This window comes from Anolis carolinensis, chromosome 2 (genome assembly GCF_035594765.1).
Source record: "Anolis carolinensis isolate JA03-04 chromosome 2, rAnoCar3.1.pri, whole genome shotgun sequence".
NCBI lineage: Eukaryota > Metazoa > Chordata > Lepidosauria > Squamata > Dactyloidae > Anolis > Anolis carolinensis.
Window position 1 is genome coordinate 19,887,908 of NC_085842.1, and position 13,080 is coordinate 19,900,987.

The window sequence follows — 13,080 nt, forward strand, 5'->3', positions numbered from 1 at the left end:
AAATATTAAATAATAACTGGGTATTTTTGATTACAAAAGTGTAGGCCGAAGCGTGTCAGAGTGAGTGGGCCAAAGCTAGCATCGCTGAGGAGAGTGAGTAGGCCGAAGCCTGTTGTTGGTAGTTTTTTGCCTCAGCGAGGGAACTTCTCAGTCAGTGTCAGGTGAACGTCAGTCTGAGGTAAACCTGTTTGAGAGAAGCCTCATGTTTTAAAACTCCTGTGTGTGAAGGCTGCTGCGTGTTGAAGCTATGGTGTATTGTTACCTCACAACCTCTGAGGATGCCTGCCATAGATGTGGGCGAAACGTCAGGAGAGAATACTTCTGGAACATGGCCATACAGCCCAGAAAATATACAACCACCCTGTGATCCCGGCCATAAAAGCCTTCAACAGTAGAGTCTCTCTTATCCAACATTCGCTTACCCAGCGTTCTGGATTATCCAACGCAGTCTGCTTTTTAGTAGTCAATGTTTTTGTAGTCAATGTTTTCAATACATCAGGATATTTTGGTGCTAAATTCATAAATACAGTAATTACTACATAGCATTACTGCATATTGAACTACTTTTTCTTTAACATTTGTTGTATAACATGATGTTTTGGGACTTAATTTGTAAAATCATAACCTAATTTGATGTTTAGTAGGCTTTTCCTTAATCCCTCCTTATTATCCAAGATATTTGCTTATCCAAGGTTCTGCCAGCCCATTTAGCTTGGATAAGTGAGACTCTACTGTATTTGTATTATAGAAGCCTTTTTATTGTACATAGTGCAACGATATTATTTTACTACAAAGGAAAGCCTCCTTTGGAAGATAGAACCTTGGCCTGTGTGTTTTTGTCCGTTTTCATGCATGAATACTAGAGGATATTTACCACTAAGGAGAAGATTGACTCAAGCTGTAAAATTCTGGAAGTTCTTGGAACTGAAAATCAAGCTCACAACCATTCGCTGAAGACAACTGATTTATTCTGTCTTTCCAAAATCACTGAATAACAGCTCTAAAGGATTTCTCACTCGAAACATCCTGTAATATAGCAATCTAACTCCCATCCGCCCTTTAGTGGCCAAACACTGTGTCCACAGTCTGTTAACTGCAATTCCTAATTCTTTTCCCACCACCTCCCTTTTTATGGCAGAGAACCAAAGCAGCCAGTCCCAGGCTACTACGGTGATCCTGACACAAGTGAGTTTTTAACTCTTCTCAGGAAGACCATACTTTACCAAAGGTTACAATCTCTCACAAGGTCATGCCTTTCCAAACGGTTATTATACCAAATAGTATGAATACTAATTGATCTACAAAAGGGTCACTCTTCCAAAAGCCTGTGGAGATTTCCCATTTTCCCATTAATTCCTCTACACCATGAGTGGCTTGATGCTGAGTGAGGGATGCCTTCTGAGTGAAACCTTTCCCACATTCCGGACACTGAAATGGCTTCTCTACACTGTGAACTGTTTCATGGCAAGTCAGATCTATCTTCCGAATAACACTCATCCCATCCTCCAGACATTTGAATGGTTTCTCCCCAGTGTGAACTGTTTCATGACGACTGAGGTCTGTCTTCCGAATAAAGCCTTTTCCACACTATGGGCATTTGAATGGTTTCTCCCCAGTGTGAGTTGCTTGATGCCAAATGAGGAGTGGTTTCTGAATAAAGCCTTTTCCACACTCCAGGCATTTGAAGGGTTTCTCCCCAGTATGAGTTCCTTGATGCCAAGTGAAATGTGACTTCCGAATAAAGCCTTCTCCACACTCTGGGCATTTGAATGGTTTCTCCCCAGTATGAGTTGCTTGAGGCCAAGTGAGGTGTGCCTTCTGAATAAAGCCTTTTCCACATTCCAGGCATTTGAATGGTTTATCCCCAGTGTGAGTTGCTTCATGCTGAGTGAGGTGTGCCTTCTGAATAAAGCCTTTTCCACATTTGAATGGTTTCTCCCCAGTGTGAGTTGCTTGATGCAGACTGAGGTGCATCTTCTCAATAAAGCCTTTTCCACATTCCAGGCATTTGAATGTTTTCTCCCCAGTGTGAGTGCTTCATGCTGAGTGAGGTGTGCCTTCTGAATAAAGCCTTTTCCACATTCGGGGCATTTGAATGGTTTCTCCCCAGTGTGAGTTGCTTGATGATGAGTGATGCCCCCCCTTCTGATTAAAGCCTTTTCCACACTTCAGGTATTTGAATGGTTTCTCCCCAGTGTGAGTTGCTTGATGCAGAGTGAGGTGCACCTTCTGATTAAAGCCTTTTCCACACTCTGGGCATTTGAATGGTTTCTCCCCAGTGTGAGTTGCTTGATGCCAAATGAGATGTGGTTTCTGAATAAAGCCTTTTCCACACTTCAGGCATTTGAATGGTTTCTCCCCAGTGTGAGTTGCTTGATGCCGAGTGACGTCCCCCTTCTGATTAAAGCCTTTTCCACACTCCAGGCATTTGAATGGTTTCTCTCCAGTATGAGTGGTTTGATGCACAGTGAGGCGTGTCTTCCGAATAAAGCCTTTTCCAAATTTGGAGCATTTTAATGTTTTCTCCCCAGTGTGAGTTGCTTGATGCCGAGTGAGGTCTGCCCTCCAAATAAAGCCTTGTCCACACTCCAGGCATTTGAATGGTTTCTCCCCAGTGTGAGTTGCTTGATGGCAAGTGAGGTGTGACTTCCAAATAAAACCTTGTCCACACTACAGGCATTTGAATGGTTTCTCCCCAGTGTGAGTGGCTTGATGACAAGTAAGGTGTGACTTCCAAATAAAGCCTTGTCCACACTCCAGGCATTTGAATGGTTTCTCCCCAGTGTGAGTTGCTTGATGCAGAGTGAGGTGCACCTTCTGATTAAAGCCTTTTCCACACTCTGGGCATTTGAATGTTTTCTCCCCAGTGTGAGTGCTTCATGCTGAGTGAGGTGTGCCTTCTGAATAAAGCCTTTTCCACATTCGGGGCATTTGAATGGTTTCTCCCCAGTGTGAGTTGCTTGATGATGAGTGATGCCCCCCCTTCTGATTAAAGCCTTTTCCACACTTCAGGTATTTGAATGGTTTCTCCCCAGTGTGAGTTGCTTGATGCAGAGTGAGGTGCACCTTCTGATTAAAGCCTTTTCCACACTCTGGGCATTTGAATGGTTTCTCCCCAGTGTGAGTTGCTTGATGCCAAATGAGATGTGGTTTCTGAATAAAGCCTTTTCCACACTTCAGGCATTTGAATGGTTTCTCCCCAGTGTGAGTTGCTTGATGCCGAGTGAGGTCCCCCTTCTGATTAAAGCCTTTTCCACACTCCAGGCATTTGAATGGTTTCTCTCCAGTATGAGTGGTTTGATGCACAGTGAGGCGTGTCTTCCGAATAAAGCCTTTTCCAAATTTGGAGCATTTTAATGTTTTCTCCCCAGTGTGAGTTGCTTGATGCCGAGTGAGGTCTGCCCTCCAAATAAAGCCTTGTCCACACTCCAGGCATTTGAATGGTTTCTCCCCAGTGTGAGTTGCTTGATGGCAAGTGAGGTGTGACTTCCAAATAAAACCTTGTCCACACTACAGGCATTTGAATGGTTTCTCCCCAGTGTGAGTGGCTTGATGACAAGTAAGGTGTGACTTCCAAATAAAGCCTTGTCCACACTCCAGGCATTTGAATGGTTTCTCCCCAGTGTGAGTTGCTTGATGCAGAGTGAGGTGCACCTTCTGATTAAAGCCTTTTCCACACTCTGGGCATTTGAATGGTTTCTCCCCAGTGTGAGTTGCTTCATGCCAAGTAAGATGTGTCTTCCGAATAAAGCCTTTTCCACACTCCGAGGATTTAAATGGTTTCTTCCCAGTGTGAGTTGCTTGAAGCCGAGTGAGGTGTGACTTCCAAAAAAAGCCTTTTCCACACTCCAGGCATTTGAATAGTTTCTCCCCAGTGTGAGTTGCTTGATGCCGAGTGAGGTCTGCCTTCCAAATAAAGCCTTGTCCACACCCCAGGCATTTGAATGGTTTCTCTCCAGTGTGAGTTACTTGATGCTATGTGATGTGTGACTTCTGAATAAAGCCTTTTCCACATTCGGTGCATTTGAATGGTTTTCCCCCGTTTTGAGTTGCCTTCCAAATAAAGCCTTGTCCACACCCCAGGCATTTGAATGGTTTCTCTCCAGTGTGAGTTACTTGATGCAGAGTGAAGTCTGCCTTCTGAACAAATCCTTTTCCACATTCGGGGCATTTGAATGGTTTCTCCCCAGTGTGAGTTGCTTGATGCCGTTTGAGGTCCCCCTTCTGATTAAAGCCTTTTCCACACTCCAGGCATTTGAATGGTTTCTCCCCAGTGTGAGTTGCTTGATGCCGTTTGAGGTCCCCCTTCTGATTAAAGCCTTTTCCACACTCCAGGCATTTGAATGGTTTCTCCCCAGTGTGAGTTGCTTGATGCCGAATGAGGTGAGACTTCCAAATAAAGCCTTTTCCACAGTCCAGGCATTTGAATGGTTTCTCCCCAGTGTGAGTTGCTTGATGGCGAGTGAGGTCTGCCTTCCAAATAAAGCCTTGTCCACACCCCGGGCATTTGAATGGTTTCTCCCCAGTGTAAGTTACTTGGTGCCGAGTGAGGTGTGACTTCCGAATAAAGCCTTTTCCACACTCCAGGCATTTGAATGGTTTCTCACCAGTGTGAGTTGCTTGATGCTGAGTGAGGTGTGACTTCCAAATAAAGCCTTTTCCACAGTCCAGGCATTTGAATGGTTTCTCCCCAGTGTGAGTTGTTTGATGCCGGGTGAGGTCTGCCTTCCAAATAAAGCCTTGTCCACACCCCAGGCATTTGAATGGTTTCTCCCCAGTGTGAGTTACTTGATGCCGAGTGAGGTGTGACTTAAGAATAAAGCCTTTTCCACACTCCAGGCATTTGAAGGGTTTCTCCCCAGTGTGAGTTGCTTGATGCCGAGTGAGGTGTGACTTCTGAATAAAGCCTTGTCCACACTCCAGGCATTTGAATGGTTTCTCCCCAGTGTGAGTTGCTTCATGCTGAGTGAGGTGTGCCTTCTGAATAAAGCCTTTTCCACATTTGGGGCATTTGAATGGTTTCTCCCCAGTGTGAATTGCTTGATGACGAGTGAGGTCCCCCTTCTGATTAAAGCCTTTTCCACACTTCAGGCATTTGAATGGTTTCTCCCCAGTGTGAGTTGCTTGATGCAGAGTGAGGTGCATCTTCTGAATAAAGCCTTTTCCACACTCCAAGCATTTGAATGGTTTCTCCCCAGTGTGAGTTGCTTGATGCTGAGTGAGGCGTGACTTCCGAATAAAGCCTTTTCCACATTCGGGGCATTTGAATGGTTTCTCCCCAGTGTGAGTTGCTTGATGATGAATGAGGCCCCCCTTCTGATTAAAGCCTTTTCCACACTTCAGGCATTTGAATGGTTTCTCCCCAGTGTGAGTTGCTTGATGCAGAGTGAGGTGCACCTTCCGACTAAAGCCTTTTCCACATTTGGGGCATTTTAATGGTTTCCCTCCAGTGTGAGTTTCTTGATGCCGTGTGAGGTCCCCCTTCTGATTAAAGCCTTTTCCACACTCTGGGCATTTGAATGGTTTCTCTCCAGTGTGAGTTGCTTGATGACGAGTGAGGTGTGCCTTCCGAATAAAGCCTTTTCCACACTTTGGGCAGTTAAACTGCATCTCCCTTGTGCGAGTTATTTGATGATGGGTCCCACTCTCTGCACATTTAAATGGTTTCTCTCCAGTGTGAGTTGCTTGATGAGAAAGGAGGTTATTCTTCAGAATGAAACACTTTCTGCAGACCCAACAATGAAATAGTTTCTTCTTTGTGTGATTTGAATGGTAACGGGAGAGGAATGCCTTTTCACTCAATCTTTTTTTACCCTTCAAACGCTTCAATGTTTTTTCAGTTGTTGTGCTTCTTTGATCTGTCAGAAGTTGGAACCTTGACAGGTAATTGTTTCCACAAGTTCTTCCTAGAAAGAGACACAAGAAGTCCACAAGATTAGAAGAAAAGAATCCAACCTGCTTTAATATCTCTAGAGTGACAAGGAATTCTGATTTTATGTGAGTTGACAAAGCAGAAGACGGACGGAGCCTTACCCAGTGAGAACAGGATTTCCAAACTCTCCTCCATCACCTTCTGATGAAGGGCCCTTTGGCCTGGGTCTAACAGAGCCCACTCTTCTTCCGTGAAATCCACAGCCACCTCCTCAAAAGTCACCTGGAGAACAACACAAATATTGTTTCAGACTGCTTTAAAAACTGAAATTCTTGTTTGATGATATCAACAGACTCCTTGAAGTGACACATTTGATGCAAGCAAAGGGAAAGAACAGGATTCTGTGAGGACCGGAGAGTGGTCAGATGCACATCAGTACACAGCCCCTTTCTTGGCTTGCTTGAGGACCTGTCCCCTACCTGATGTACTCTTGCAGATGCTGTTCTGAGTTCATCATGAGGAAGAGATGCACTTATACTTGTAGACCCAGTCCTTGTTTCCTCTCCTTGAGGAACAGAAAAGAGAAGGGAAAGAGAATATAATTACACATTCTTTCCTTCTCTCCTTGTGAGGTGCACATCATCTCTCTTCTTTATAATCATGCACAAGTTAACCAAGCAAACCTGCTCCAGAGCATGGCTTCTTTAACAGAAAAATGGTACCTGGAGCAGGAATATCATGGAAAAAAGAAGGACAGATTCTTCCTCCACCAAAAAGAGGAGCACTTCAGCAACCTTTTTATTCAAAATCAACAAAACGCACATTTCAAATGAATGGATGATGTCAAGGTCAGCCTTGCATTAGTAAAAACAAACCCAACAACATTTAAAATCTACAGACAATGCGAAGCCTTCTTTCAAAACGACCCTGTGGTAATCTGTGATTTCACTAATTAATTAAAAAAATTATTTAAAGGGCATACATTCAATGTCAAAAGGTGCAAAAATATTAAAGAAATACAACATAGTACAAATAATACCAATAGTGAGCTTTTCATGTGATTTCCATTTTTGATAGTTAACATTTTAAATCTCTGCACTTTCACATCTGCAATGGGAGCTTGTGAGATTCGTTTAGATAATCTCATCAGAGTGTTTTCCCATTTTCTATTGATTTTTCTAGTCATACATGCTCAGAAGTGGGCACTAGTGGCAGCTGAATTTACATTGCCTTGTTGTGGGCAGGCACACACCACAGCAATAGGATGGACGAGAAGAGAATCTTCCTCATTCCCCCATGAATCTTTATTGTATTGTTTGCTGCCTAGATTCTATTGTAACCTGATACTCAGAGTTGTATTCTCCAGTCCTTCTTTACTAGGGAAAATCCTACAAGGGAAAAATCCAGCTACACAGAAACAAAGGAGGAAGAAGCAGATTTTCTCTTAAGAGACTTTCTTAACGGAAGTATGCCTATATTATCATAGTACTGTTTAGGCAGCATGATATTGTTAAAGTGCCACAATCCATACAACCCAGATATTCAGACAGACTTGAATGGAGAAGGCCAAGGAGAAAACTTAGGACTCCTCTTACTCATTGAAGGAGACCTTCGTTCGCTGTCCCACATCATCCATCTTGGCTGCTGCCTTTGACTGGATTCAGGAAAACACTGATCTACCTCAGGGATCCTTTCCAGAAACAAATCCTGCAGCAGAAGCAGAAACAAGGGATGGTAGGGTCAGGGAGTGGAAGGTGGGATATGTTGAACACTTACATCTTCTGAATGCAGATGGTTTTTTTCATGTGCTTCTCATGTGTTTAATAACTAAAATATAATCTTTCTACAGACTTGAAACAATTATAATACAGAGATAAAAGTGCAGAATAAGATGATAAGGACATTGCTGCTACCCATGTTTAACTGCAAGCTGTTTAGAGAAGCATGTTTCCCTTTGAGAACAAAACAACAGGAAGGAGGGAGCCAATCTAATCTCCCTACAAAAGAGTTGCAGAGTCCAGGGGAAGCCACTGAAAAGAAGGCTCCATCCCATCCTGCCAGGAGGCAAAGCCATGAGAGGAGTGGCATCTCCTCTGGCTGAACACAACCAACGCAGAGAAAACACTTCCTGGAAAAGTTGGGACCCAGGCTCAAGAAATGACCAGTGCTATTAATTGTGCCTAGGACTGTATCAATAATTACCCAAGTCTCTTTTAAAAAGGTACCCATGTGTTCTCTGTAACAGAGCCCCCGTTAGCAACCTAGCTGCAAACTCAGTCTTCTGGGAAGCAGAATCCCATCATACAAATCCAGGCTATCCTCGATCTGCCTTTTGACTGATGAGACGCAATTAACTCTGGCCTCATTTGTTCCAGAATTTTCAAAAAACATGCAAAGATATCTTGATGGCCCTCAAAATGACCAGAATGAAATGAGCTCACCTGCTCCTCTTCCTGCCTCTTCTCTGCCTGACTCAGGAGGAAGCCTTCTGCCAGGGCCACCGCCTGGGAACTGGTCTCTGCCCCACATTCTCTCACCCAGGACGACATCTCAGGCGGAAGGAGAGCCAGGAACTGCTCAAACACCACCAAGTCCAACATCTCCGCCTTGGTGTGTCTTTCTGGCCGGAGCCACTGGCGGCAGAGAAGGTGCAGCTGGCTGCAAACCTCCCGAGGTCCCAACGTCTCCCTGTAGCCAAAGTCCCTGAATTGCTGGCTCCGTAAATCTGAAGAGAGCACTTCCTCCGGCAGGCTCTTCTGTGTGGCTCTTTCCTCCAATGCTCCACTAGGCTTGGCCTGAATGAAGGAAGGGCCTTTCCCCAGGTTGGGCTCGGAATAGTCTTTCCCTCCCATATTTGCAGTTAGATCTTCCACTATTGCCAGGTTCTCCTGCAAAGCAAAGATATTGGGAAAATTACTGGGGACAGAAATAAAGGTGGAAGAAAAGCAAGCAAGATGTTTGACGAGGATAGAAAGAATAAATGGTGTTGCTTTTCAGTCCTTATATGCTGTCCAGAGCAAACAAGGCAGCACCTACTTATGCTTGGGATAAGCTGTAATTTACGCCAGCAGTTCCCAAACATTTTTGCTCAAGGGAACCTTTAGAAGATTCTTTTCTTCCCCATGGAACCGTAACTCTGTCCCTAAGCAGTATGAATCCACAAAGTTATTCCTTCTTTCATCTACTCCTATTGACTGAGAGTTCTGTAATATAGTAGATTTAGAAATAAAGAGAAAACATTTTAAATATAGCGACAAACCTCCAGTTTGGTACAGGAAGTTTTTGAATTTATAGCTAAAGTGTTGAATGAAACTCTTTCATTTTGGGGTTGTTGTGTGTTTTCCAGGCTGTTTCATTTTTGTACTTAAAGTAGTTAGGAGATTGGGCTTTATCTCCAACAGATGAATATCAATCAATTTATTAATGCTCTGACCAATGGTCATATGTATTTACATAAACAACATCAAGAGGATTTTATGGGGAAAGTACTGGCTCATGGGTCAACATTTCCAGAGGGCTATCGGTGCTATCTACTCAAGACAAAGAGCCAAATGATAAAATGTCAAATTTTATAGAGATCTGAAAGGGGACAAGACAAGGTTGTCCTCTGTCGCCATTAAGAAAAAAGCATGAATATGTGGAAAAGCATATGCGGATGATCTGGTGTGCATTTTAGGGGACACAATACAGAGTACCCATATTCTAATGGAGATTATTAACAGATATAGATACCTGTCAGGTTTTAAAATTAATGAGAAATCTGTGTTCTTACTCAAAAATACGTCAAAAAGCAACACTGATATTTTAGAGAAACTATCTGCCTGCAAGGCAGTAACAAAGTAAAATATCTTGGATTATGGCTAACAAAAACAGCCATTTATACCAAAATAATTATTAAAAAATCTTTTAAAAAAGTTTTAAAAACCATCGAAAGATGGCAAAGGATTTATATAACCTGGATGGGGAGGATAGCAATGATAAAATGATGATCCTATGTGGACAAGATCTTGGGAGGAATGAGAGCAACCACTTTTCTCTGGACCCTTGCCCATTCTGGCTTATTGAATCGGGCCGGGGGGGACTGACAGAATTAGTGAAGGTGGTGGTTAACGCCTCTCTGATCCAGGGCATAATGCCAATTAGATTCAGGGAGGCAATAGTAAGATCTTTGTTAAAGAAGCCGGCACTGGATCTCATTCAGGTGTGTAATTATAGGCCACTTTCAAATTTCCCCTTCCTGGGCAAGGTTCTAGAGAAGGTGGTGGCCTCACAACTCCAGATAATTCGAGTATTTTGATCCATCTCAATCTGGTTTCAAGGAACATGAAAGGCACGATAGTTTGACTCAATCAGAGAAGTCAGCCATAGCAGAGCACCTGATGAACCAATCCGGACACAGAATATTATTTGAGAACACATAAATGTTGGACCACTCTAACAACCACCATGTCAGGCTAAACAGAGAAGCCATTGGCATCCACAAGCATGGGGACAACAGAAAAGAGTAAACCATGAAAATGAACAAAATCTGGCTACCAGACTTTTAAAAGCTCTAAAATCAGGACAACAAATAAAGAGCAGGGGAATTCCAGACAAGAACCAATCAGGGCCAGCTAATACCTCCCAACACAGGGTTCCCCCAGGCAACAACCAGCCAAGCATTGAAGCTGCAAGGCCATTCAATGCTAATCAAGGTGGGCATTTGCAACATTCACACTTGCCTCAAACAGACAAGAGTTCTTTCTCCCACCCTGGACATTATTCCACAGATATATAAACCCCACTTGCCTCGTTTCCAACCGACCTCACAACCTCTGAGGATGCCTGCCATAGATGCAGGAACATGCCCTGCATAGCCCTCAAAACTCATAGCAACTCAACAATAATAATAATAATAACAACAACTCAGCAACTGACCACATGCTCCAGGGCGGGAGAGATGCAGCCTCCTTCCCTTTTTTCTCAACTCCTTCTTTGGAGTCTTCCAAGTCCTTCCAGTTTCCACACCACTTCCTTTGGGCTCCTCTCTAGGAAGATTTTCCTATGGCCGGAAGAGGCGGGGACGAGGCCAGGAGTGACGCTAGGAGGCGCGTGTAGCTGTTGCCCAGGGAGACCAAGGGGCGCTTTGGACTTTTACTCCCAGAAGCCTCTGCTGATTTGGTCAACGATCAGGGATTCTGGGAACTGAAGTCCATAACTAGAGTCCAGGAAAAAACATTGCTGGATGAGTTCTCGAAGGCTTTCATGGCCGGAATCACTAGGTTGCTGTGAGTTTTCCGGACTCTATGGCCTTGTTCCAGAAGCATTCTCTCCTGACGTTTCGCCCACCTCTATGGCAGGCATCCTCAGAGGTTGTGAGATCTGCTAGAAACAAGGCAAGTGGAATTTATGTATCTGTGGAAGGTCCTTTGGTCAGTTATCAGGGATTCTGGCAGATGAAGTCCAAAAGTTGAGCTCCGAAAAAAACATTGTTGAAAAAATGTAAATTGGACATCACTTGAACTGCCATGACTTTGAAAAGAACTGGAGACACACTGACTTTTGATGCTGGGCTTGTTTATTTATTTAAAACATTTATATTCCACCCTTCTCACCCCGAAGGGGACTCAGGGCGGAGCACAACTTCTATATGGGAAACATTCAATGCCGGGACATAAAATAAACCATAAATATACATAAACATTAAAATCACGTTAAAACAATTATTTAAAATCATTACAAGTCAGCTGTGCCATTTGCGGTCAGCAGGGTGAAATTTCAATATCAATTTTGAACTGAGGTGCCCAGACTTGGACACAGGGTGACTCCAGGTGTGTTGTGACCAAGGCAGATTTGATATATTTTGATAGTTTTGATCAATACAATTCTACTGCGTTGGTGCAATGGGTTAAACCCTTGTGCTGCAGAACTGAAGGTTGGCAGTTTAAATCCGCGAGACGGGATGAGCTCCCATATGTCAGCCCTACGTCCTGCCAACCTAGCTGTTCAAAAACATGCAAATGTGAGTAGATAAATAGGTACTGCTTTGGCGGGAAAAGGCAATGTTGCTGGCACATGACCAGGAGGTGACAACACAGGCTCCTCGGCTTGGAAATGGAGAAAAGCGCCTCCCCAGAGCCAGAGATGAGCCCCGCCTCCAGAAGGTGGAAATAAAAGGAGAAGCCTTGCCTTTGTTTGTGTGTCTCATTGCATGTGATTGTAAAGGCATTGAATGTTTGCCTATGCATGTAAATGCTGTAATCCGCTCCGAGTCCCTTAGGGGAGAAGGGCGGAATATAAATAAAGTGTATTATTATTACTACTAGTAGTAGTTGTACCCAGCCATGCGTTCAATGGGAAAGAAAGGATATAGAAAGAGTAGGTTTCAGACATATGTGATTTCACAATGCTTGTGGGTAGGCAATATTTGTGGTGGTTTCATTGTGCAGATATGGAGATTGACTGGTTCACATTTAAAGTACCCCCGACAGATGGCCAATCCAGCCTCTGCTTAAAAGCCTCCAAAGAAGGAGCCTCCACCACACTTTGGGGCAGAGAGTTCCACTGCTGAACAGCTCTCATAGTTAGAAAGTTCTTCCTAATGTTCAGGTGGAATCTCCTTTCCTGTAGTCCACATCCTTGTCTCCAGGGCTTGTTCTCCAGACCCTTGATCAATTTAGTCGCCCTCCTCAGCCACAAAGCTTGCTCCCTCCCCCCTATGACTTCCCCTCACATATTTGTACATGGCCCTCATCATGTCTCCTCTGAGCCTTCTCTTCTGCAGGCTAAACATGCCTAGCTCTTTAAGCCGCTCCTCATAGGGCTTGTTCTCCAGATACTTGATCATTTTAGTCGCCCTCCTCAGCCACAAAGAGGAAGGCAAGCAGAGCAAGGAGCAGCAGGTGAGAGGGGTGTTCGTGTAGTATAGTCATCCCTCCATATTTGAGGATTTAACTATTGTGGATTTGAGTATTCACAGATTTGATTAAAATATTCTTTCTTGGACTCTCTAGGTCCTTCAGTGTGCCTCCATAGCCTACTTTAAGCAGGGGCAAACTTTAACCCTCCAGGTGTTTTGGACTTCAACTCCCACAACTCCTAACAGCCGGTTAGGAACATGGAGAGAACATCTCTCTGGGAATTTCTAGATCCCCAATGCAATTTTATGTTCGGCTTCCAGTGGAACTTGATCATATTGCTCGAAGACATTTTGAGAGAGATGTTCCCTC

The 13,080-nt window shown here is 43.9% G+C and overlaps 1 protein-coding gene across 1 annotated transcript; it reads right to left on the bottom strand.

The window, feature by feature from the left end:
- Window positions 1-946: 946 nt before the first annotated feature.
- LOC134297007 (oocyte zinc finger protein XlCOF6-like) lies at window positions 947-10,942 on the bottom strand. Its single transcript, XM_062973344.1, has 6 exons — window positions 10,790-10,942; window positions 8,314-8,760; window positions 7,468-7,579; window positions 6,352-6,437; window positions 6,034-6,154; window positions 947-5,906 (listed from the first exon to the last, which is right to left on the bottom strand). Exons 2-6 carry the CDS (start codon window positions 8,722-8,724, stop codon window positions 3,976-3,978), a joined length of 2,661 nt encoding a protein of 886 aa, XP_062829414.1. The 5' UTR covers window positions 8,725-8,760; window positions 10,790-10,942; the 3' UTR covers window positions 947-3,975.
- Between the last annotated feature and the right edge of the window lie 2,138 nt (window positions 10,943-13,080).